The 23,058-nt window shown below is 40.2% G+C and overlaps 2 protein-coding genes across 6 annotated transcripts; one reads left to right on the forward strand and one right to left on the reverse strand.

Annotated features, from left to right (window-relative positions):
* Positions 1–57: 57 nt before the first annotated feature.
* crtc1b (CREB regulated transcription coactivator 1b) lies at positions 58–14,924 on the forward strand. 4 transcript variants are annotated; one of them, XM_081708187.1, is made up of 12 exons: positions 58–299; positions 1,139–1,255; positions 2,265–2,402; positions 3,294–3,355; positions 3,456–3,550; positions 3,637–3,742; positions 3,982–4,360; positions 4,925–5,131; positions 5,448–5,534; positions 8,337–8,423; positions 8,641–8,827; positions 9,029–14,924. In XM_081708187.1, the coding sequence occupies exons 1-12, from the start codon at positions 174–176 to the stop codon at positions 9,238–9,240; spliced, it is 1,803 nt and encodes a 600-aa protein (XP_081564313.1). In that variant the 5' UTR covers positions 58–173; the 3' UTR covers positions 9,241–14,924. The 4 variants fall into 4 exon arrangements, with proteins under 4 accessions (XP_081564313.1, XP_081564315.1, XP_081564314.1 ...); XM_027017394.3 differs by having other exon boundaries at positions 60–299; positions 2,277–2,402; XM_081708188.1 differs by lacking the exon at positions 5,448–5,534 and having other exon boundaries at positions 59–299.
* Positions 14,925–15,169: 245 nt separating this feature from the next.
* comp (cartilage oligomeric matrix protein) lies at positions 15,170–22,957 on the reverse strand. 2 transcript variants are annotated; one of them, XM_027017381.3, is made up of 19 exons: positions 21,965–22,957; positions 20,599–20,672; positions 20,435–20,486; positions 19,962–20,113; positions 19,568–19,705; positions 19,363–19,437; positions 18,865–19,017; positions 18,627–18,731; positions 18,362–18,469; positions 18,102–18,261; positions 17,802–17,920; positions 17,666–17,718; positions 17,395–17,588; positions 16,987–17,165; positions 16,837–16,885; positions 16,516–16,712; positions 16,077–16,249; positions 15,838–15,977; positions 15,170–15,510 (listed from the first exon to the last, which is right to left on the reverse strand). In XM_027017381.3, exons 1-19 carry the CDS (start codon positions 22,038–22,040, stop codon positions 15,452–15,454), a joined length of 2,256 nt encoding a protein of 751 aa, XP_026873182.2. In that variant the 5' UTR covers positions 22,041–22,957; the 3' UTR covers positions 15,170–15,451. The 2 variants fall into 2 exon arrangements, with proteins under 2 accessions (XP_026873182.2, XP_081564432.1); XM_081708306.1 differs by lacking the exons at positions 20,435–20,486; positions 20,599–20,672; positions 21,965–22,957 and having other exon boundaries at positions 19,568–19,700; positions 19,962–20,097.
* Between the last annotated feature and the right edge of the window lie 101 nt (positions 22,958–23,058).

A 23,058-nucleotide genomic window follows, 5' to 3' on the forward strand; every position in this document is an offset into this window, starting at 1 on the left:
TGCATAATTAAAGACGCTTACAATGTGTTGGTGCTAGAGCGTTACGTTTTTGTCGTGTTTTATGAATGGGCTGTTCGTAGACGGACTTCAAAGCCCATAACTCTCTTCGTAGTGACGACGCCACCGCGCCACTTACGTCTGGCGCAAAGGTCTGTTTTGGAGAAGAACGGAAGATGGCGACCTCAAACAATCCGCGAAAATTTAGCGAGAAAATCGCTTTGCACAATCAAAAGCAGGCAGAGGAGACTGCGGCGTTTGAAGAAGTTATGAAAGATCTGAGCATTACTCGAGCCGCGCGGGTACGTGTCAAGTTTTTTCATGATGTTATGGCTGAGGTGCATCCCATGTTCATGCAGCTAGCCTACAGGACAGGCTCGCTAGCTGGTGGTAGCAGCTCTGGCTACACTATGAGAGCCATCATAAGCTGGAGACTAACATATGCGCGACTGAACGACCTTCCTGTCGATCTGCGTCCGCGATTCAACACGTAAAACGGAACCCTAACGATATGCGTCCTGTTCCGATAAACGTGCTTTGCCGGTAAGAGCAACGAATACAGAAATGTCAGGATGCAGAGAACCGCGAGCCACCTCGACAAAATGGGCTGGCTACAGATGTGATGCACATCTGCACCGATACTCCTAGCATGCGTTCTCGCACACTGACTGCTCATCATTGCTGTTTATTTTTATTCGTTAAAATTGTCCAACATTTTCACTCACTGTGTTGTAGTCTACTCACGTAGACAACCATTGTTCAATTGAAGCCGAACTTGTTTTCTTTTAGGTTACAGTTAAAACAGTAATGTAGGTTGCCATATCCTTCCTTGGCAAGGCCAATGTCTTAATCTGTTCTTTATCCTCGCCTAAATCCAGGAATGCTTTATTTGCGATTAGTCGTGTACGCCAGAGTGAGTGGCTGTAACACAGCCAAACCGTTAGCGTATGGTTTCCCGTTTCTGCCTGTAAGTTGAATCTAACAACTTCATAGACAGGCATTAATACTAATTTGATTTTCTAGTTATGCATCCGTTTTTTTTATATTTCACCACAATGGTATTTCAGTTAAGATTCATGCATTCATGCATTCATGCGGCCATTCACTCTGTCACTCATTCATGCACTTTTATTTTGCACAGCTGCAGTTACAGAAGACCCAGTATTTGCAGCTAGGCCAGAATCGTGGTCAGTGCTATGGAGGTTCACTGCCCAATGTCAATCAGATTGGAAATAGCAACATTGACCTGCCTTTTCAGGTGAGCTCTTAGAAACTATATCAGTTGAACTCTTTTTGTTTTGTCACTGTTTTTGTGGGTTGTGATTCTCTATGGATGAGATTTAGTTAACCCACTTATAACTGGAGAGATGTTCATGTTAGTCCATTCTGAGAACTGTTTCTGAGAACTGTGACCCCACACATATCAAAATAGTTTTGACTTGACTTAATTGGTAGTACAGTACTACACTGGTAAACCTAACCTAGAAAATAGTTTTAACTTAATTTATTTTATAGTGCAATCTGTAACACAACACAAATTTTACACATTGATTTAATTTAATCTGAGAAAACTACATCAGTTTAAGATCAGGCAAGTCAAAATGAAACTTTTGAAGTGTATTTTTTTAAACACTATTGCTCTACCACCATCTTCTAATTTATGCATTGCTGATCTCACTACATATTGACTACTTTTACATACAAAATTAACATGCAAATAATTCTATATAAGGATTATGCTTATTTTAAACATGTGTCTCTTCTCTCTTTCCTTATTCAAATTTAAGGCTCTATTGTTGTTTACGTCTCTCTCATCTATTACCTTTTATGGCAGCAACCTGTTTTAAAGGGCATTTTAATTGTTATATGCCATATAATTCATGCCAAAACCCCACCCACCGCTGGACCCGTGTAGGGGAGCTGTTTGCTTACGTCCCAGCTGTGACAGCCATTGGTTCTGAGCATCATGATAGATTAGATAAGTGCGGGTGTCATCACTACCTTTATCATTGCTTTTCATTTGTGACACATTAGCACAACAATGAACAGAAAGATCTGATGATCTCATTGCCTTTATGCTTGCACATCGCCAGTCCATCTTCGATTAGAAAAGCTGCACTTTTTTTTTTGTGTTTGTTTGTTTGTTTTTGTTTTATTGGCCAGATACACTTGCCACTGAAACGAATGGAAATCGAGGATGGTCATATTCAGTATTGATGAACCTGTAACCAGGCCGCCTGGTCAGATAGACTCCATAAACTTATCAGACTTCTTTGCAGACTACTGTTTTGGACACCAGCCGAACGAGCCGGCACCACGGCTTAGTGGACCGCGTGTATCGTGATAGGAACCGGATCACATCCCCACATCGCCGGCCTCTGTCTGTGGACAAACACGGGCGTCAGATATCCTTTTCATAATGCTGAAGTCACACTTAATCTCTTCCTTGAGTCCATTTTAGGGTGCTGGGATGGATTTCTGAACAGCACATGTTAGCCTCAGAACTGCATTTTACATGTTTTGGGATTAATGTATACTGTCTTAAATTTCTTCTAGATCTGAATGCTAGAACCATCAGACCTGTTTGTTTACTTATTTGTTTCTTTCTTTGTTTATTAATATTCATTGAGGTTTAAGTCTTCAGTCTAATAAATTTTAAGTTAATAATAATAATATGAAATTATTATTATTATTATTATTATTATTATTATTATCTATGTATATATCAGTTGATTAAATAATGGTATTGCCTTAAATTCTGTAATTGCAGCATTGGAAATGTAATAGCACATCTGGGCAGCACTATTTACTCAATAACTAAAGAGGTCAGGGTTATTTAGTCTACATATCAGTACTAGAAATAATAAACATAAAAACAAATGAGGGCAAGACAAATTGATCCACTATAAATTAAGTTTTTTTACAGGCATTACAGAAGGAGCTAACCTAGCCACCTTACCAAAGACATTCTCTCCTGGAGAGTGAAACGAATTGCTTGTTAATTGCCCAAATTTCCTGTCATTTCCCAACATTTAATGTATCTGTGCTGTATTTTTACATAATAGTAAAATACTTAATAATAATAACAGTGCCCGCTATATTGTGCATTTTCTTATATTTTAGTTGGTCTGGGGCACACCATTGTGTTTGATACGTCGGAGTTTAATGGCTACATATTGCTATTGACATCGGTACCCTGAAATAAATAGAGGTTATGTCAGACAGACGATCAGGTGCTTGGAACACCATGGATGGATGCGGTGTTGTGCAGCTTTGTCCTTAACATAGAGAAATACATTGACAGTTGTCCTTATGGCTCTGTTTATCTTTCACCTCCCCCTGACACCAGCTGGAGGAGGTAAGCTTCCCACTGCATTAGAAGTTACCCAGTGTATAACTTCAATAGAGCCCACCCCCAACAATGTCACACTTTCACTACGGTCATGCGTCCATTGCAGGACTAATTCAGACTCCGCCTTGCATCAGAGTGCCATGAATCCTGCTCCACAGGACTCTTTTGTGGGAGGCTCCCAGGAATTGCAGCCAAAGCGAGGTAATGGGAGCGGTGGTCCAGCTTTATTGCTTGTCTGGCACCCCAGATAGAGGAAACCCAGTTCTGACTTTCTTCCTTTTTTCTAGTCCTGTTGCTCACCCCCCCTGACACAGAGGAACCTGAAGGAGAAATGGAAAAAGATGACCAGAAGGCATCACTACGTCCCAAATCCCATGACGTTCCAGGGATTAAGTAAGCATATGCTATACTGTTTATTATTACTTTTCAGTCATTTCTAGATTATCACATTATAGTTTTGGGTTATTTTGATCCAGCAGCAGAAGGTTATTGGCCTTATACTGTGGAATAACTACTTAGGGATAGTTAATATGCTTAAGCTCAAAAAAAGGCTGGATGTTTCAGTTCACTCTGAGCACTTTTCACGATTCTACTTTTTCACATTTCTGTTCTTTCACGTTCCACTTTTGCAGCATTTTCCCATCGCCCGACCAAGAGGTGACCACCTCCTTGATGCCGGCCGCGCACAACACAGGGGGCTCCCTGCCCGACCTCACCAACATCCAGTTCCCCCCTCCGCTGCCAACACCACTAGACCCAGACGACCCAGTGGCCTTCCCCACCGCCAGCGCCTCGGGCAGTGCGGGTAACCTGAGCACCAACCTCACCCACCTGGGCATCAGCACCGCCGGCCACATGCCTGCCTCTCCCCCGGCACTGAGTGGGCCGACCCAACACGCACCGCCTACCCTCGCACTGAGCATCGACGCCCAGCAGGCACAGACGGCGTGCCCTCAGCAGCTGTCCCCAACCCTCTCTCCCACCCTCTCGTCTCAGATGCCCATCACTCAGGTGAGGTCAGAGTCTCTCAGGGGTGGGGCTGTGGTAATAAGAATTGTTCTGGATGCATGATAATAAGGTTGTTGTCTGACCTAGACTATTTATTAATGGCTTCTAAATAGCCCGCATTTCATTTTTGTATTTATTTGAAATGATACAGAAGATGAATATCATTTTTAGCAGAATTAATACAACCCTTTGATATTTGTGATATTTGAAACCACAGCAAACACAGCTACACGCGGTAATTGTTGGTACATCATGTGGTGTGGGTTGTTACAATGGCTGAATGTCGTTCCTAGTTTAAGGGGATTGTAGAAGCCCAGTGACGTCAGGAATTTAACCCAGCGGCAACGCATCTAATTTTTTTCATAATTATTATTAGTAAAATCATATTACTGCACTAGCAGATCATTTTGCTTCCTTGCCTGAGGCTGCACACTTGTAAGGGAAAATTTGTCAGGCCTCAGCGGGCACCGGTTCTGCCAGGCATTTTAAAGGATAGGGCATGTCCTAGGAGGGAGCTTTCCTTCTTTTCCTCCCTGCAACGGTCTCCTTGGCCTGCCTGTCCCTCAGCCGATCACAGTGGACGGCATGTCCCTGGAGCAGCAGCTGTCACAGTACTCCCTCCTCAGTCTGCTGAGCGACCTGCAGAAGCAGCAGCAGACCCTACCGCAGAGCATCCGCCTTATCCAGCTGCCGCCACTCGCCGTAACCTCCGGCGCGACCCCCGCCTCCCTCACCAGCCAGTCTCCGACGGCCACCAGCGCACCCGTCAGCTCGGTGAGTGCCGCCCGACACTCCTCGTCACCCGCCGCGGCTGACTTCGTGCTGCTAATTCGGTCGCTCCTTCGGCACGAAAGGGATGACGATTGCATCCATCCATGGGGTGGGGGGGGGTGTTTTGCTTTGTTTTCCCCACTTTCTGAACGCATGTAATGTTCCCATGAGTGCTCCAGAGGAGCTAAGAGCACGCCAGGGTCAGCCTCAACCGATGCGGGGAGTGGGCAGCGCACCTCTGGACACCGGCCCTGCTTTGGGGGCGCGCCCACACTTGGACGCTGTGTTGTCATTCTGAAAGGCCTCTTCCTTCCAGCAGTATCGCAGTCAGACTGGGTCTCCGGCCAACCAGTCTCCGACCTCCCCCGTCTCCAACCAGGGCTTCTCGCCTGGAGGCTCGCCGCAAGTAAGGGCGGACCCCACCCTGCTTACCCCGCCATCCCGCTGCCTGTTCTGCTTTGGCCGCTCATTGCTACCCCTGCATCCGTGTCCTCCCTTCTCCGCCTTGCTCCATCAGAATTCCCACCCCTGCGTTCATTGCGTGGATGACGCTGTGGTTTGTTTTTATGAGTACCATTTATTGTGTCTTCAGCCACCACTGCACAATAGCTGAAATGAACGGGTGGGCTTTAAAACGACACCGTGTTGTGTTTGTAGATGTGTGTTGTATGGTTCTGGACGATGGTTCTGTGGGTAGAAGTTAGCAGCACACCAGACAGCCTGCCTAAAGTCAGGGATGTGGGAATGTTTAGTATGGCAGTTTGCAAATGACAAGGTCTGCTGCCATAACTGTACACTCCAGTTGAGACCAAAGCATTGGCTTTTCATTTTTCTGTGATGATTTGCAGTCCCATCCTGTCTAGTCTGTGTTTGCTGCAATAATAGATTTAAGAACTAAGTCCTCTAACTCCACGCAGTTCCGATGTCTACGTCCCAGAAAACGATGAGGGTGGAATTGGGTTGGGAGACCAGCAGATTTAGGGGACTTGACGTTAGCCAGTATCAAACTAACTTTTTTTTTTTTTTTAACCTCAGTAGCATGTTGTTTATCCCTGTCTGTTTGCCTGAACAAACCTTAGTGAATGTGTTGGAAGTGCAGAATCATGCAGCTTGCAGTATGTTTGGTTCCTTTTGCCTGCTGCTGTGCTTTCTGTCCTGTGATGCACATGACTTCTTTGATGTCATGCCTCTGTGGAGTTGTCTTGGTTACATGTGGTAGCAGGATGTTAACAGTAGAATGTAGAATTCTAAAGTCTATAAGGACTGTTACTAATGCCCTTGCATCATAATAGGTGTAGTTTGCCACCTGAGATCATTACATATACTTAGAGGCATAATAATATAGTTATGCATGCAGCATAACAATGACATGTGTACATTTTAAGTATGTTATTTTTGAAAGCATTACCCACTGAGGTTGCAGTTAAAGGAATGACATTGTGCGTCCCTCTATAGCCAGTCGTCTTTCATTCAGTTAGCAGAAAATTTGTTCTCATTAATTAAAATTAAAACTGTAGTAATGCTCACTGTTCATTTTAATAACACTTGGAACCATTTCGCATATGGAATGACCTCAGATAAGCCTAATTAAGAGTAGCCATAAAGAAGAGTACTTACTTGTTTGCCTTTGAGGGTCATTCCATATGATCCGTTAGTTGGCCTTGTTTTGTATACCTTCTGTTGCTTAGCTAAGTGCTTTGCTTTCGTTGGTTTATAAATATGTCTGGGACAGTCAAGTGTCAACTTATGATTGGTGACTTTACCTATAACTTGTCATGTTGAAATGTACTTAAAGTACTACAGTAGGGTCCATAAATATGAGTCCACTGAAGACATTTTCAGATTTCATCATTTGTCAAAAACTAAATGAATGGGTTACTGAAAACCTTTTGTTTTCTAAGAGAAATGTACAAAATCCAAGTGTATCCAAATATATCCTGTTCAAACCTTTTCCTTGGTATTTTAAATCAAAAGGGATTTTAACATGGTGTGAGGTTAACAGTGATCATCTACTACTAATGCCTGACACTGACTCAGTTAGCTAGTCTGTGTGTTATCACCCCAGCTGTTAGTACTTTTTATTTTGAAGGACTTCTGCTAAATTGTTCCCATTATTCCCAGACATAGGTTCCCAGAAACTATTATTCTGTCACAGTGTCAATCAGCAGTGAACTATCAAGTAATTTGAGGTCTAGTTGTTATAACTATCCCACAAAATTACAGCTAAATTTTAGTGGATTCAGACTTTGGACCCTACTGTATTTATCTAGAAATATCCTGAGAAAGGCTGACACCTAAAAGTATTACTATTAATTATGAAAAATTTAATCTCGAAAGTATGAGATGTGTGCAGTAAGTGTAAGATTAAAGGTGCGCTGGTTAACATTTTCCCTGGATTTTGTTGGGTCTGCTGTTTTTGTTATCAGTGTTAGCTTGGCCCTCTTTTGATTTAAGGTTTAATCCCACATGCTGAGTCTTTCCTATTTGGTTAATATCCAGTACATACAGTACATTTGACTTTTTTCTTATTTTTTAATGAATTTGACCAGAATTTCACTTGCCTATGACTTTCAAAAAGTTGCTATATAAATAAAATATAAAGACTTAAAAGTTAAATCACTTTTATTATGTTTACATCATACTGAAGTTGGATCATTTATTGTATTTCAGTCAAAAAGTCCCTAAGGCAATCTTAACTACTGCACCTTTAATGTTGAGTGTCAAGTAAGATAGCTACATCATGCATTGCCTATAATCGCTGGCCCAGTGCAATCAATACAGTGCTTTTTAGTCCCATTTTGTGGTGTAGGACCATATTTTGTGTTTTGTACTCAGGAAATGCAAGATGAATCTTTTAAAATCTACCTCTAAATAGAGCTTTTTATCTTTCTTCCTCGTTATTTCGCATTGTTCTCACCTGAATGAAGCAAATAATTTTGTTGACCCTTAACTGTTGTTTACATTTGGCAAATGTCTGAAGTCAGAGCTGTGTGTTTTAATAACGTTATGCCACGTCGCTTTCGAGATTGTGTCGCTGCTTTTTAACAGATGTTCTCAGATCCTTTGCGTGGATGTCTTGTGTTAGACATTCCCGCGTATGTCAGTGTCTCGCACATATTTGTCCTGCTGTTTGCAAAAACATTTGAAAGGACAGCTATCGTTCCGGTCTGTGTGGAGTAAGTCAAGGCCTCTCTCGCTGTGTTTGCAGCACATTCCCGTGGTGGGCAGCATCTTTGGGGATGCGTTTTATGAGCACCAGCTGGCATCCAGACAGACCAACGCTCTGTCCCATCAGGTCAGTACTGTATGCTTCTGAAGCAAATCTTTGGACCCTTTCTCAAGGCTCTCCCTAGGTGACCTGAGAGCTTTTTTGCTTTTCTGCAGATGTTCAGCCCTGTCTAGTATTCCAGAGGGTTATTGCACTATTGTGGAGTTGGCCTGTTTTAATATAGCATTCATAAATTTTGATACATACTAATATCTTCATTACAATGCCATTTGTTATTCCCTAGCTTGAGCAATTCAACATGAACATGATCGAGAACCCAAGCAGTTCTAACAGCCATTACAATCAGTGCTCCACACTCAACTACACGCAGGCAGCGATGATGGGTCTGACTGGAAGCCACGGCAACTTGCAGGACACCCAGCAACTAGGCTACAGTAACCATGGCAACATTCCTAACATTATTCTCACAGGTATATGTTTTTCTATGATCTTCTCCTGTATGTCCTTCCAGGGACTTGGGCATGTTGTTGGCCACACTGTTTACATTCTTATGCAGTTCGCACAGTTTGGGTTTGAGTAATTTCTGTCTTTTATATATTCTTTTTGTTTTGTTTTGTTTTGTTTTGGTTTGGTTTGGTTTGGTTTGGTTTGGTTTGAATGACGAATGTTAGTGACCGGTGAGTCCCCGCCCAGCCTCTCCAAGGAGCTGAGCAGCTCACTGGCGGGCGTGGGCGACGTCAGTTTCGATGCTGACTCACAGTTCCCACTGGACGAGCTGAAGATTGACCCGCTGACCCTCGATGGACTGCACATGCTCAATGACCCGGACATAGTGCTCGCCGACTCGGCCACCGAGGACACATTCCGCATGGACCGGCTGTGACCGGGCTCTACAAGGACCCGCCCCCGCCCCGCCCCTAAAGAGGAGGAGGTCGGAGAGAGCGCTTTGTTGTGCAGCTGCATGGCCACCCAGTTCATTGTCCAGTCCGCGGACCCTGCCCCCCACCGCCTCCCCCTGTACGGCACCTTCAATAGCATGCTGCCAAAGCCGTCCAGGGGAGGCAGGAGCTCAAGCGCAGAGGTGGAGTGGCATCGCTAGGTTGTGAGGCGGTTAGTTCAAGACCGCATCCTTTGTACAAGTGTGCGCTATACCCCTCTTTAGGCCTATATATTGATTTTGCTTTATTTATTTTAGGTTTTTCTGTTTTGTTTTGTTTGTTATACTCTTATTTGTCTTGTTAGTGTCATTTGTGTTTAAGTTTTTTGTTCTGTTTTTCAAGAAAAGAAAGTCGTGTGATGTGGTTATATTGAACCTTACTGAACCTAAATATTGAACCTCTTTGATGCCCCTTTTTCCAAAAGACTCACCTTTATTTTTGCATACCAGAATTCAGAATTTCTTTGTGTTTATTTATTTATGTATGTTTCATGTGTTTCATCTTCATATATTTAGCATATTATGTGAACTGCCAAATTTCTTTGTCAGTCTGTTCTTTTTTTTTTTTTTTTGTTATGTAATGCCATGTGGTTTTTTTTATTGTTCATTTGAGTGTGGTTGTTGATAGGAGTGTGTGTGTCTTGGTGTGCGGTTTGGGTGTTTTTTGTGTTGAAGTTTCTGTATATTTAGATTTTTTTTATTATTTATTGAACCTTTTATTTAATACTAAGGAGTACTACTCCCCCCTGTACTACTGTTATGCGTATAAGAGAGCATCGCTTACTATTGTATATACTTTATGACTGTAAAAATAACCATAACACTTGGAACCCTCCACAAAACATTTTAATTTCTCTCATATAAACCTAAACCACAAGGTGACGGTCCATGTGCTGGCATTATTGTTTTTGCATGTTTGTCGGTGAATTCACAGATTGAATTGCTGGTCACAGCACCTTGCCCATCTTTTTGGTATCGGTGTTGTAAAAGTGTCTGTAGAAGTTACGAGTCTCTGCGCGTTCCTTGTCAACAAGGTTGCTTGTTTAGTTGCAAGTTGAAGACGTTCATGCGGCCGTTGACTCCTGATTTGTGTTAAAATGGCTGTCATCATGCAGGGCCAGAACGGTTAAAGGGAAGCTTCAGAAAGCTGCTGAACTCATCACTGTGAGCTGACCTGATTTTGCCTTATGAACAAAAATAAAATGCTGTATTTAAGATGTCGGCGTGACGTCGAGTTTCCTACTCGTCCCATTAATGTTTATTCTCGTATCCGAAAAGATTTCCGACCATGCACAGTTGGTGGCGGTGTTCTGTTTTTATAAATGCATTTTTTTCAATTAAGTACTGTATGACGTGTAGGTCAAATGTCAAAGTGAAGTGGAGGATCTGTTGTAAGGTCAGACGTCAGGCGTCTGAGCTGCTACGGGAGTGGGGAGGGTACTGCTCCTTATTTTTGGTGGTGTTTACACAATTGTTGTTCTTGTCAATCATATATATGTATATGTTTGTGTATTTGTTTTAGTCTTGTCTGACGTTCTTTGATATCTTATGTGTTGTGTCCCAAATGCAAATTTTTAAGGAATCACATCTTTATATTTATGTACACTATGAAATTACAAGAAAAAATACTGTTATTCACTGTTTGATGCCATATGAAATCATGGCATAATTCAGCATTATAATTCTGCTTTTGGCAGCCTGGAAATTAAAGCACTTGGTCACTGCACAAAAATGCATTGGTACCAAATCTTTAGTGGCAAATGACAAGTATGCCATTAATTGTTTGTGAACAATAATATTGACAGTATTGTTTACAAAAAATATCATGGCTCTAGGGTCAGTTCAATTTGACCTTTTGGAAAGTTTATTTTATCTATACAGTATATATTTTTGTTTTAGCAAAAGAATGGTTATATCAGTTTTAATTAAATTTATCCAAGAGTCTTGGTCTTGCCTTTGCTGTATACCAAGCAGTTCATATGTAATTGGACAGTCACAAAATGTTTGTCTTGGCTCTACGGTGCATTGGGTTTAAAGTGATACAATGACTATGAGATTAAAGTGCAGAATATCATCACTGTTTTAAGAATGTTTACGGTTATAGTTGTTGAACCATATTTACATCCATTTTTTAATAGAATACACCTGCTACCCACTCCCGCTTACATTTGATTAGACTATTGGACAAATTAAGAATTATAGCAAAATTGTCACCAGCAGTATTTGTTTGCAAAATAGTTTGCAGTCGATATAGTTTGCATCCCATATAAATCACGAGACACTCAGGATCCTCCCTGGTGATGGTTTGCCATAACTTTAATTCAGCCAGTTCAGTTTCTGCTTTTTTCAGAGGCTTTCTGCCTTCAGAAGTTAATAAGTAAAATGCATGCATGGGTTCAGGTTATTCGCTTGGCCAAGTGATATCGTATTTTTGCTAAATCCCTTGTCTGGAGTTTTTCAGGACCATCATCTTGTGGCAAGCTAAAGCACTAACCACAGCATTGAGGCATAGAGGGATCTAAGCAGTTAAGATGCTTCTGGACATTTCAGAATTCATGCCGTTGCTAGCCAGAAGCCCCATTGCCAACAAAGATGAGTGAACTGGTTCCACTATCAGCAGTTCACAGAGAGGGACTGTCCCTTTTCACTTTTTAGTAAACTGTAAGCAGAACTTTTTACTCTCAAGGCTAATGGGAGATTTTGTACCTTCTTGTGTATCCTCTGAGGTTGTGGTGGTGTGTTATTCTGTATATTATAGTCTTTAAGCTATTTACTATATCATAGATAGTGTTCCTGATCTGTTGAGAGAATTTTCCTCATGATTGAAAGGATTCTTGACTTGTTCAGTTACTGGTCTTCCATGTTCTACCATAATATTGGTTCTTGCTATTGTACTTCATCTGGTTGTTTTTTAGTCTCATGATAGCCTGCTTAGTGTTACCAAAATGTTTGGTCTTTATGTGTAGCAAAAACATCAAGAGACTAGAATGACATGCTACATTTAGAATGCTTATTTTCTTAGCTCTCTTATCCATAAAGTAATAATGACACAGAGCTGCCCAAAACACAGCTGACCAGCAAATAGTCTCATTACTTCTGTTTGTCTGAAATAGTGGTGATTACTTTATAGTTCTCCAAGTATATCTATAAATAGCCTTGGGTTAAAGCTGACAAAATGCACTTTAATCACATGGTCCTTGGATTCAGTTCAGATCCAATATCCTGGAGTACAGAGCTAAAGTAAGCAAGTATTTTGCCTCCATCCAATTACTTACAGACTGCATTATATTTGGTCTTCAATGTGAAGCCAGTTGTGTTACAAATCTTTGTAAGGGTTATGACTTTAAAAAACAAATTGTGAAATGTGAACTGTACAGATGTGTGATTCCTATGCAAACAAGAGAAATCTATCAATTTAGAAATTCAAATATATCTTGTCAAACTATGTGAAATGGTTTATATATTGTAGCTGTAAAGCTTTTAAAATAGCAGTGCACAGATGATGTAGTTGGTTTATTAGGCATTTTAAACAGGTCATACAAAAACCACTACTAGAATCTAAGACAAGCAGCAGTTTACAGTGTGCAGTGTTACAGACAAGGCCACGTTTAAACTGAATTGTGATACAAACTCTTTAAGATTTTCTTTGCCCTCAAACCATTCATAATCATCTTCTTTTAAAAAAAAGTGTCGGGTTCTGTTTTCTTTTTTGAAGTGTATTATTCCAATGCTTTCTGCTCAAATACTTGTATGGTAAATACTGTACATAGAGCTTATCACTAGGCTATGATGACTGCATGTCAAAAACAAATGGATCTTCAGTGAGGGGCCTTTCTAAGACTGGCTGATTTCATTATATTAAAAAAATGTGCTGCACATGATACACTATGGACTCTTCAGCCAGATGCAGTGCATGCTTTGATCAAAACAGTGTGGTTTCATTTGATTGAATATCACTCACATTTACATACTTGGTGGTAGATCACCTCTGAAAGTACAGTGTATGGGGCTCCATATGAGATGTTGTGCATCACACCAAATGACCTATTGCTTGACCAAAGCAGTTATGTTCTTTTATTTTTTCATATTGTAACTGCTAATTTACCCTAATAGTTGTTTTTGGGTTTTTTTAATAACTAATTTTTTTTATTGTATTTTTGTGTGTGATTTTTTTTTCTTTGGCATGGGTTTCGTTTTTTATTGTCATGATTGTAGCAAGCTTGATCTTCTTCTTCATCAGTTGAAACTCTTGTCAGCACTGATGCTCAGCTTAGCTCCTGCATCTTGAGTTGTTCAACATCCCAAATCCTTATCATAATCACTGATATATATCACAACATGAGTCACTGATATATATGGCAGCTTATGTGCTACTGTATGTGTGTGTGTGTGTGTGTGTGTGTGTGTGTGTGTGTGTGTGCGTCTCTCTTTTTGTATCTTTTCTTAGTGTGTTGCTTCGCTCTTTTTCCAGTGGCTATATGGCATTAAATTTGGACTGTTTTACCCTCTGAGAACACTGACTGTTTAGCTCTATAGATTTTATCATGTTTTTTTTTTTCTTTAAGGATGGCTAGTCCCTGTAATCAAGGCTATTTTTTCTTAATGTGAAATTCTTCTGGGTGAATTCTCCACTGTTTTGCACTGATAACGTTGAGGGATAATACTTTTTGGAGCAAATATGTAACTTCTCAATGCAAACTTTAAAAAAAAAAAGGGCTCGGTCTTTGTGCTCTGTTGTATAAAATTGGGAGATGCAGCCAGAATGTATGTTGTTTTTTTGTTTTTTTTTTGTCCATAGTTCTACAGTAGTTTTCCTCATGCATGGTATTAGCAGTTCAACAGGCCATTCTGGGCTGTTTATGGAATTGTTTCCGATCTCAGCAGCAGTTTCTTTATGAATGCAAAGCCCCTTTAAAGGAGCCTCCTTCAACTTCCCCAAAAAGCCTTAAAAGGACTGCTGAGCAGTTGCTATGGTTCTCATGTATCTGCCAACTTTCCACCATTATGATAAATTAATGAGGAAGTGGTTCTCTTATACCAGAATATTTGTTGGTAAATCTTTAGAGTAATAGAGCGTAGCCTATAAAAAATAGATACAGTATATACGATCTGCCAAATGTAAGTGCCATCTGCATTGATTTACTATTTAAAGATTTTGATTTAGTAAAAAAAAAAAAAAAAAACTGCTTGTGAGAAAGTTAGATAAAGGATTTGCTTAAACCCTGCAGTCACTCAGATCAGAAACAGTGCTGTTTATATGCATTTTAAGTACTTGTGACGAGATGGAAAGCCATTGTCGGCTGGCACTTTTTACCTGCTGCGTATGGCCGAACATTTTCAACAGTGTTTTCGAAAGGCGACATTATTCACAGATGTAGAACTCTCATGTAACTGTATAGATTTTCTGATGTGCTCCATATGTTTGTGGAAATGGGTTGTGGAAGGCCACGTTCTCTTTGTACATAGTCTCAGTGACCGTTTCATGGGTGTTTTCCGTTCCAAAAGTTAAATGCTAAATGTGGATGTGCATGATGTCTCGGCTACATATATCAGATCCTTCTTATTACATCCTTTATATTTTGTAATCTGTATTTCTGTACGTGTTTTTAAAATATATACATTTAAACTGCCTTGTTTGTGATTTCAGTGCCAAAATATCAAGTCTCATCACTCTTAAGTAATTTAAGTAATATGCACATGACTTGTTTGCTGTCACCTACAAGAAATATGAGGTATGAGTTGCTGGATTATCTCATTTTACTGATAAAAAAATTAGATTCTTCCATTTGCATGATGAAAATACATCAGTTAAATGTTTATTTACATCTATTATTGTTCCACTCTTACGCCAGACACCTCACAGAAAAAACAAGCATACAGCAATACAAAGCACTTTTATTTCAGCTTGTACACAGTGAAACATTTAAATTTACACCGTGTCAGAATGTAGTCGCTATTGAAGTACAAGTTTACAACATTGTGGTGAAAAGGCAACAAGAAGTAAAGGAAGTGAATGGAAGCATATAATGAAAATGCAGATGTGCTTAATTCTTCTTTTTATCATACAGGCATAACTTCTTACAGTTATTTACAGTTGTCTAGTGTGAGCTGGGTGAGTCATTATGGTAATATGGGAATTTGCGACAGTTGCTAAGTGTTAAATCTGAAGATGGATTTGCTGGGATCTGTATGTGTCAAAGTCTTCTGGAAGGGTATCTGGAGGGAGAGGCATGGACATTAGTTAGAGCTGCTAAACATATATTTCCTCCTGAAATCTGAGTGCAGATTTTGTACTTTGGCAAGACAGCAGTAGTACACTATAAGATGAATTACACAGTCGCCCTGCTTTTTTACCATACTGCTTAGAACCAGGTTCTTATTCTCCCAAGATCCTGTACAAACTTTTTCTAAGACATTCATCTTATTTGAGTATTATTTATTTCGCTTTGTTTATTGTAGGTTGTTTATTTCCAGTTTTCTATGGAGCATATGTTAATATTTGACCATCTTTTTAAATAATAAAAATCTAACAAATAAGATTACCATTGCATCGGTAGCGTAGATTGGCCCAGATGATGTTCTCTTGTGAAAAGCAGAACACCCCTAGTCTGCCACCTCTCATGGTCGTGTCAATAATAATCCCTGTGTCTGCAACCATCTGCTGGCCCTCATAGAAACGAACCCTGCACATGCAACAGAGAGCCAAACATTGTTCCAGGTTGGGATACCGGTTACAATGTTCCAAATACGAGTGTGAACGGGCAGCTGAGTCCTGCCTTTACCGGATGTATCCATCGTGGGGTCTGTGCTGCAGGAACCATCGGTACGAGGTCTTGTCCTTCCAGCCGACGTTCCTCGGATCCTTCCACAGTAGCTTCACCTGGTCGGGGGAGTCACCTGTGTGCCACAGCGAGTTGCGGAGGTTCTCCCCAGGTCCCGTGTTTGATTTCACAGCCTGGCAGCAGTGTTAGAGTAAAACATCAAATGCTGCATGAAATGTACAAAGTAAAAAATTATTATTATTATTTTTTTAGATCTTAGTGGGTCCATTCAAACTTTCAGAGATCTCAATTATGGAATATATATCAGGTCGGGTAAATTTTATAACTAGTTGAAGGGTCCTACAGTTATACCATAAAACGTCACACGGAACTCTTGCATGAGATTAGTAGTAAAGGGGTATGTGCAATGCGATTACATTAATCAGCAACTGCTTATTACCTTGAGTTGGATTCCCGGTTCAGCCACAGCTCGGAAAGGATTAGCCTGCCAGTAAATCTGCTCCACCTGCTTCCACATAACCACATAAAAACTTGAGCTGTCCTGATACCCAAAGATGAAGCCAGCGTAGTCATCATCCGTTACTGTATTTACATGAAACGTCCCTTCAAAGTCCACACCATTGAATGCCGTGTAACCTGCATGGAAGAACATTTTTTGTACCTGCACTACTGTTTTTTGTATCCATTAAATAGAATTATAATCAAATTATTTTAAAAAACAGACCGTGTTTGTAGTTGTATGCATAATTGTATATATTACCAACAGCTAGTCCAGGGTCACTGTTCATAGTTTGAACAATCTCTCTTCCCTGTTTGGAAGAAGACAGTTCGGTATTTTTTGATTTCCAGTGATTTAGCTATGGAGCTCAGGCTTAAGCATTCTCAAAAATCAGGAGGTAGCAGATCTGACCTGATTGAGTACTACCCAGTTGGGGTCGATCTGGGCATCTCCTTCCGGGTCCAGAACCACAGTCTGGTAGGCTCTGAAGTCAGTAAGGGTGACCTCAGCATTTTCGGGGCACACGTCAATCGGGTCGATTACCGTGTCGTTGTCAAAGTCCTTCTCACAGACGTTTCCTATTCCATCCTCTGCAATTGACATTAGAAGGACAAACATTATTATCTACAGACATCCATTATCATCTATTATCAACAAACATTTCCTTTATAGCTCTGTGGAGTATCTAAAAGCTCAGTATTAATTTTCCAGCAATTTAAACACTATTGATACATCAAATAGTGTGATATTTCTAGTAATATACAAGGTAGTAGTTGTGACATTTGGGAGAGTTCATTTTTATATAAACATAGACTAGACCGTCTGAGTCTTCCTGTAGTGGGTTGGGAATGAGTCTGCAGTTATCCGGGCCAGGAGGGAGGAGATCAGGAATGCCGTCATTGTCGTCATCGTCATCACATTCATCCCCTTTGCCGTCTTTGTCAGTGTCCAGCTGAGAGCTGTTGATGACTGCCGGGCAGTTATCACGTGAGTCCTGATGGCCATCTCCATCACTGGAGGGGGGCAATAAGGATTCAGACGGACAAAGATCTCATGGACATCTCTAGACTGCACAAAATGAACATGATACCTGTCTTTGTTGGTGTCACAAGGATCACCAATCAGGTCATTATCAATGTCCAGCTAGAAGGGCAAAAGATAGAATCATGATTTTGTGTGTCAGAGAATATAACTGTAGTAAAATTGGGGGTGGGTGAGAGCAAGACCTGGTCAGGATTGCGAATGTAAGGACAGCTGTCACAGGCATCACCAACATTATCACCATCTCGATCTATCTGGTCAGCATTGGGAACCTTGATGCAGTTGTCCTTGTCATTCTTGATCCCTGAGGCACCAAGAAGAAGCTCACAGAATAAAGCCAGATTTAAAATCAGTAGCTGAACCTAAAGGTGGAGGACATTGCTAGGTGCTGATCCAGGGAATGTCTGCACAATCTTCTAAACACTCCAAATATTGTTTGTTAAAGTAACATTTCAACTTAAAGGTGACTCTCATGTCAAACATACCATCACCATCAATGTCTTCATCACATTCATCACCCTTGCCATCAAGATCAGTGTCCTTTTGGTCGTTATTTTTAACCAGGCGGCAGTTGTCGCAAGCGTCTCCATAATCATCCTGGTCAACATTCCTCTGGTTCACATTTGGGACAAGCACACAGTTGTCCTGGCCAAGTAAAGAAGAAGATGCTGATATGGGGTATATTGATCCTAGAGAAACTCCCTGTGCATATCTTGGTTATGACTTCACCAAGGGGCCCAATAACCTCTGTATTCAGGATCCCATCTCCATCTGCATCATCATCACACGCATCTCCAATGCTGTCCTTGTCAGCATCTTCTTGCCCAGAGTTGGGTACAGTGAGACAGTTATCCTGCAAAACCACTTTCAATGGTACTCTGATATTCTTGAGACTATATACATACATACACACACACACACACACACGTATATATATATATATATATATATATATATATATATATATATATATATATATATATATAAAGTTAATAAAATCAAGTTCTTACCTTTGTGCAGATTATCTCAGGACATTGCAATTTTTCATCTGGGAAGCCATCAATATCCATGTCTGGTCCACATAAATATCCATTACCAGCCCAGCCAACTCCGCACTAAATACAGAAACACATTTTCTGGTCAGATTTAAGTGTGTCTAATATGCTATGCATTACATTCACATGCAACACAGTTCATACTGCTTCCAAGTGCAATGTCTTTTGATAGAACACCAGCGTAACTCCTTACAGCACACGCTATAGTGCCATCACGCTGGACGATACACTCGGCACTGGCATGGCAGGGGTTGAGCTGCCCGTTTCCACAAGCCCGATCAGGCTTGCAGCCGTGTGTCTGGTCCCCAGTATAGCCTGGCTTACAGCGGCCACAGCGGAAAGACCCCTGGACATAAACATATGAACACATGAACATTTGAAAGAGAAGAAAAAAAACAATAATTCCACCAGAATTAATCAGAACTCGTATAGCTGGTATTCCTTTTATACATACAGGCATTTTGAATATGGTAACATAATATCAGCAAACATAAAAATTTAAAAGTCAACTATATATGATTTGTATTCTCTGACAAACCACAATGTTGACCCTATTTTAGTGGGATGGTTTGATCATTTTTATGAGGTGTAGTATATCCATTATAGGGAACAGTAGGGGCATCATTACATTATGGGGAGTGGAAAAGAGGAATATTAGCATAAAATGCACTTCTGCTGATCATTTGCTCACCGGTGTGTTCACACAGTTGGAGTTCTCCACACAGCCACCATTTGAGGCTTCACATTCATTTATGTCTCTGCAAACCTTTTAGGAATTGACAAGATAAAAGAAAAAAGATTTCATGAACTCAACATTAAATTCTTGACCTCAGTATTTGCTGAGGCACTGAATTCTAATTATTCAATGTAAAAAACTGAATAAATGATATAGGAACCTGTTTGTTGGCTGTAGCATAGGCTAGTCCAAATCCTTGCACATGGGGACCTGTATAGCCAGCAGGACACGGACCACATCGGAAACCAGGAGATGTGTTGATACATCTCACACCCATATGGCATGGCATCACACTACACTACAACAAGGTTATACAACGAGTGTCACACAGTGAAACATAGCTTGATAATAAGGTTTTCTTATGGTCCTATCATCCACATTTTTCACAATCTAGGGAATTTGCTGTAACAACTGTCATTTCTTTTTTTTTGGGGGGGGGGTGTTATTTTTATGAACAACAGAGAGTGTGTGTGCATGGCACAATTTCCTGGCTGAAATCTTTTCAGGGAATTTTCAGGGACTTTTGCTGATGGCTTGTGCCTCCCCTTTCCCACCTCATCTTCGTCTGCACAGTGGGTGCCGTTGCCCACCATGCCCGCGTGACACGGGCCGCATTTGACGCCGTCAACCTTCGCGATGCACTTCACCCCCGGGTGGCAGGGACTGGGATCACAGGAAGGCTTTTTCTCCATTTCTGTACGCATGCCTGCAGGAAGGTGATATTGTTCTTTTGTCTTCACACTCATGCAGAACATGTTGACACTGAGTCAGAATCAACACAGTCCTATTTGAAAGAATTAATCTATCAACTGACAATAGTTTAACTAATATTATGATATTACTATATTAGCCAATATATTAAATTGGCTTCCCAAGGCATTCCAAAGTGTTTCTCCTATTGAATGGATCATTATTTTTTAATTACCAAGGGTTACATTATAGGCTATTATCACTGTAAGTCTTTCAGTAGGGTAAGATAACTTTGACAAAACGCAACACTAATATAAATGTATGAAACATTACTCACCACAGGCCTCACACTCCATAACTGTGTTTTTCAGAAACACAATTTCCTCTATCTGTTCAAAGAGAAAGACCAAATTAGCTACTATAAACAATACCAGAAAGAAATACCAGCATGAAAATACAATTGGTTGTAGTCTACTGCATTCGACAGGTTTGCTTCTTTACCTGTTGTTTAAGCAGTTCCTTGATATCAGCCAGAGCCTTGTTTGTGCTCTTAATCTGGTTAATTATCTCGCCATCTGTGAAAATCCATTACTTCTCAGATTTCCAGTGAAAATACATTTTCCTCCGTACATAAACACAACTACACTGCAAATAGTGCAGTACTGTTGACTGACCCTTTGCAACAATTCATAAGCATGTGAAGTTCTCATTTCCTGAAACCACATGTAAATTTATGGACACTTGTTTCAACCTGAGCACGTCTCGTCTTCTTAGTAGTGTGTTTATAATAATAATAGTGTGTCTTGGTGATCTCCACTCTGCACAGCAATTGGATGGACATTAAACTATTCATAAGTATAAATAAAAATGACACTGTGTAACTTTGTTCAAGCCTACATTTAAAGAATGCATTCATAGAGGAAACCACTGACAACTGCTCTGGTCTTGATTTATTAGTCTTGATTTAAGATAGAACCTGAGAGCCTGAGGGAGTCGAATGTGCCAGCAGGGCAGCAGAGGCCAAGAGGGCAGCTGTCCAATGTGACCTCCACTCTTACCCCTGCCCTCCTTCAGTAAGAGGTTGCTCTCAGGGCAGAATTGTTGAGGGCAGCATTTGTCAGAAAGCCCATCATCTCCCAGGGGCTCAGTTTCTCTTCTCCGGGGCACAAAAGATGGAAATGTGGTGTTCCCATTAACTGTATCAGTGTTTTGAACACACATTCCCCAAATGCTTAGGGGATTATCCAACATGGACTGTTACATATGAAAGATGCATCAACTGAAATAAATCATTCAATGGTATTTGAGTTTTGTATTTACCAGACAAGGAGCAGTATTGGTGTGGTAATAAATGAATAACTATTGGGGTGTAGTATTTCATAAGCCACAAAGTAATTCTGGTATATATATTAAAAAAAACTTCTCATAGATCATTACTCTCAAACGTTTTAACCTCTAAACCTCTTTAACCTCTTTTGTATTTTCTTTACTTGAATTTTATTTATTTATTTAGTTAGTTTATTTATCTATGTATTTATTTATTTGATTTTTCTTGCTCCCTTAATCATGCAAATCTATCTAATTTTCTGTAAACACATGCAAATATACTTTTTGCACCCATTGTAAAATTCTAAAAATCCAGGAAATTCAAAACTTTTCATATTACTTTTTCCAAAAATAAAGATTATTCCTCAACTAAACAAATGAACTAATTTAATAACTTTTGTAAATCAATGTGTACCAAAAGCAATGAAAATATAAAGTGTAATGTAATCCACTTGAGAGTGATCATCTTCATCCAACATAATCATTGCACATAACCTGGCTGTTCCATTCAGCTCACATCATCTAAATTTAAGCTTCTTACCTCTTGATGTTCCTTGCCCAAACACTGCACTCCTGTCCAGATTAAGAAATCCACATAATAACAAAATCCAGTGCATTTCGTTGGTGTTCTCCTATACCAGTTTAGAACTGTGAGAGTGTCTACCAAACTGTGGCATGCCTGTAGTCTCCTCATGTGCTTATATACTAACCTGGCCCTCTGACATCACCAACGCCAGGAATTGGGCTCTTCTCATGCTGTAGACAGCATCTGTGTCAACATGAATCAAGGAAACAATTAGTCGCTGGAACATTAGAACTTTTGCCATGTAATAACTGTCTTCCATGGTGGGAAGCTTTGTTTTTATACTGGCAATGCAGGTTGCTTTCCTTATTCACAAAAACACAACACCAACCCAAATAAGCAACTTTCAGATCCTTTCTAAAATGTAGTTGCCCAACATTAAAGTTGGAAAAATTAATAGAGAACCATCCTCTGTTTCCTTCATGTGTATTTTTCAGCACATAATGGTAACACATGCAGTTTGCTTGTGTTGGTGTGTTTATACTGTGTTGAATGTTTTGGTTGCCAGTGATTACATCCACAGATGTTGGTTCCTTTCCAATTCCAAGGCCCACAGGGTTCTGTGAGGCACCCTGACATGCTTTCTTGCCCGCTATAACATTCAGCCTGTTTCCCCCTTTCTCAGCATGAGTTTAAGACATGAACAAACAAAGAAAAGATTTGAATCTTGCCATTTTTATAAATCTGAAGATAGCATTGCTTTTCATTAATCATTCAAAGGTCATCCATTAAAGTACAAGGACATGATTTTCACAAATTTACTTGACTTAGAAATATAGACAAATTGTAAACATTTGCTGACTCAAGTAACAGTGAATACTATATACTATTTGACTGCTCTAAGGAGAGAGTCAAAATGCAGGGTCTTGTATTTCAAGTTTAAAGTATTAGCACTGATTCATGCAAATAAAGAAATAGGTAAATAGAATGAGGAGAAGAAAACTTGCACACAAACATACTGATACCTTTTTACCTAAAAAGACAATTCTGTCTTTGCATTTCCTATTACAAAGGATTATATCCATTTTATAAATAGGCTTTAAAAGCTCAAG

This window comes from Electrophorus electricus, chromosome 26 (assembly GCF_041902795.1).
Source record: "Electrophorus electricus isolate QZ-2024a chromosome 26, ASM4190279v1, whole genome shotgun sequence".
Taxonomy (NCBI): Eukaryota; Metazoa; Chordata; class Actinopteri; order Gymnotiformes; family Gymnotidae; genus Electrophorus; species Electrophorus electricus.

Excerpts from the sequence above, each read along its gene's own strand:
- crtc1b (XM_081708187.1), top strand. The coding sequence starts at position 174 with ATGGCGACCTCAAACAATCCGCGAAAATTTAGCGAGAAAATCGCTTTG. Across the intron at positions 300-1,138 it reads GCATTACTCGAGCCGCGCGG|CTGCAGTTACAGAAGACCCA; the intron begins GTACGTGTCAAG and ends TATTTTGCACAG. Across the intron at positions 2,403-3,293 it reads TGGACAAACACGGGCGTCAG|ATTGACAGTTGTCCTTATGG; the intron begins ATATCCTTTTCA and ends ATAGAGAAATAC.
- comp (XM_027017381.3), bottom strand. The coding sequence starts at position 22,040 with ATGCACTGGATTTTGTTATTATGTGGATTTCTTAATCTGGACAGGAGT. Across the intron at positions 19,706-19,961 it reads ACTGTGCAGACGAAGATGAG|TGTAGTGTGATGCCATGCCA; the intron begins GTGGGAAAGGGG and ends ACCTTGTTGTAG. Across the intron at positions 18,732-18,864 it reads ATGGCACTATAGCGTGTGCT|TGCGGAGTTGGCTGGGCTGG; the intron begins GTAAGGAGTTAC and ends TTCTGTATTTAG.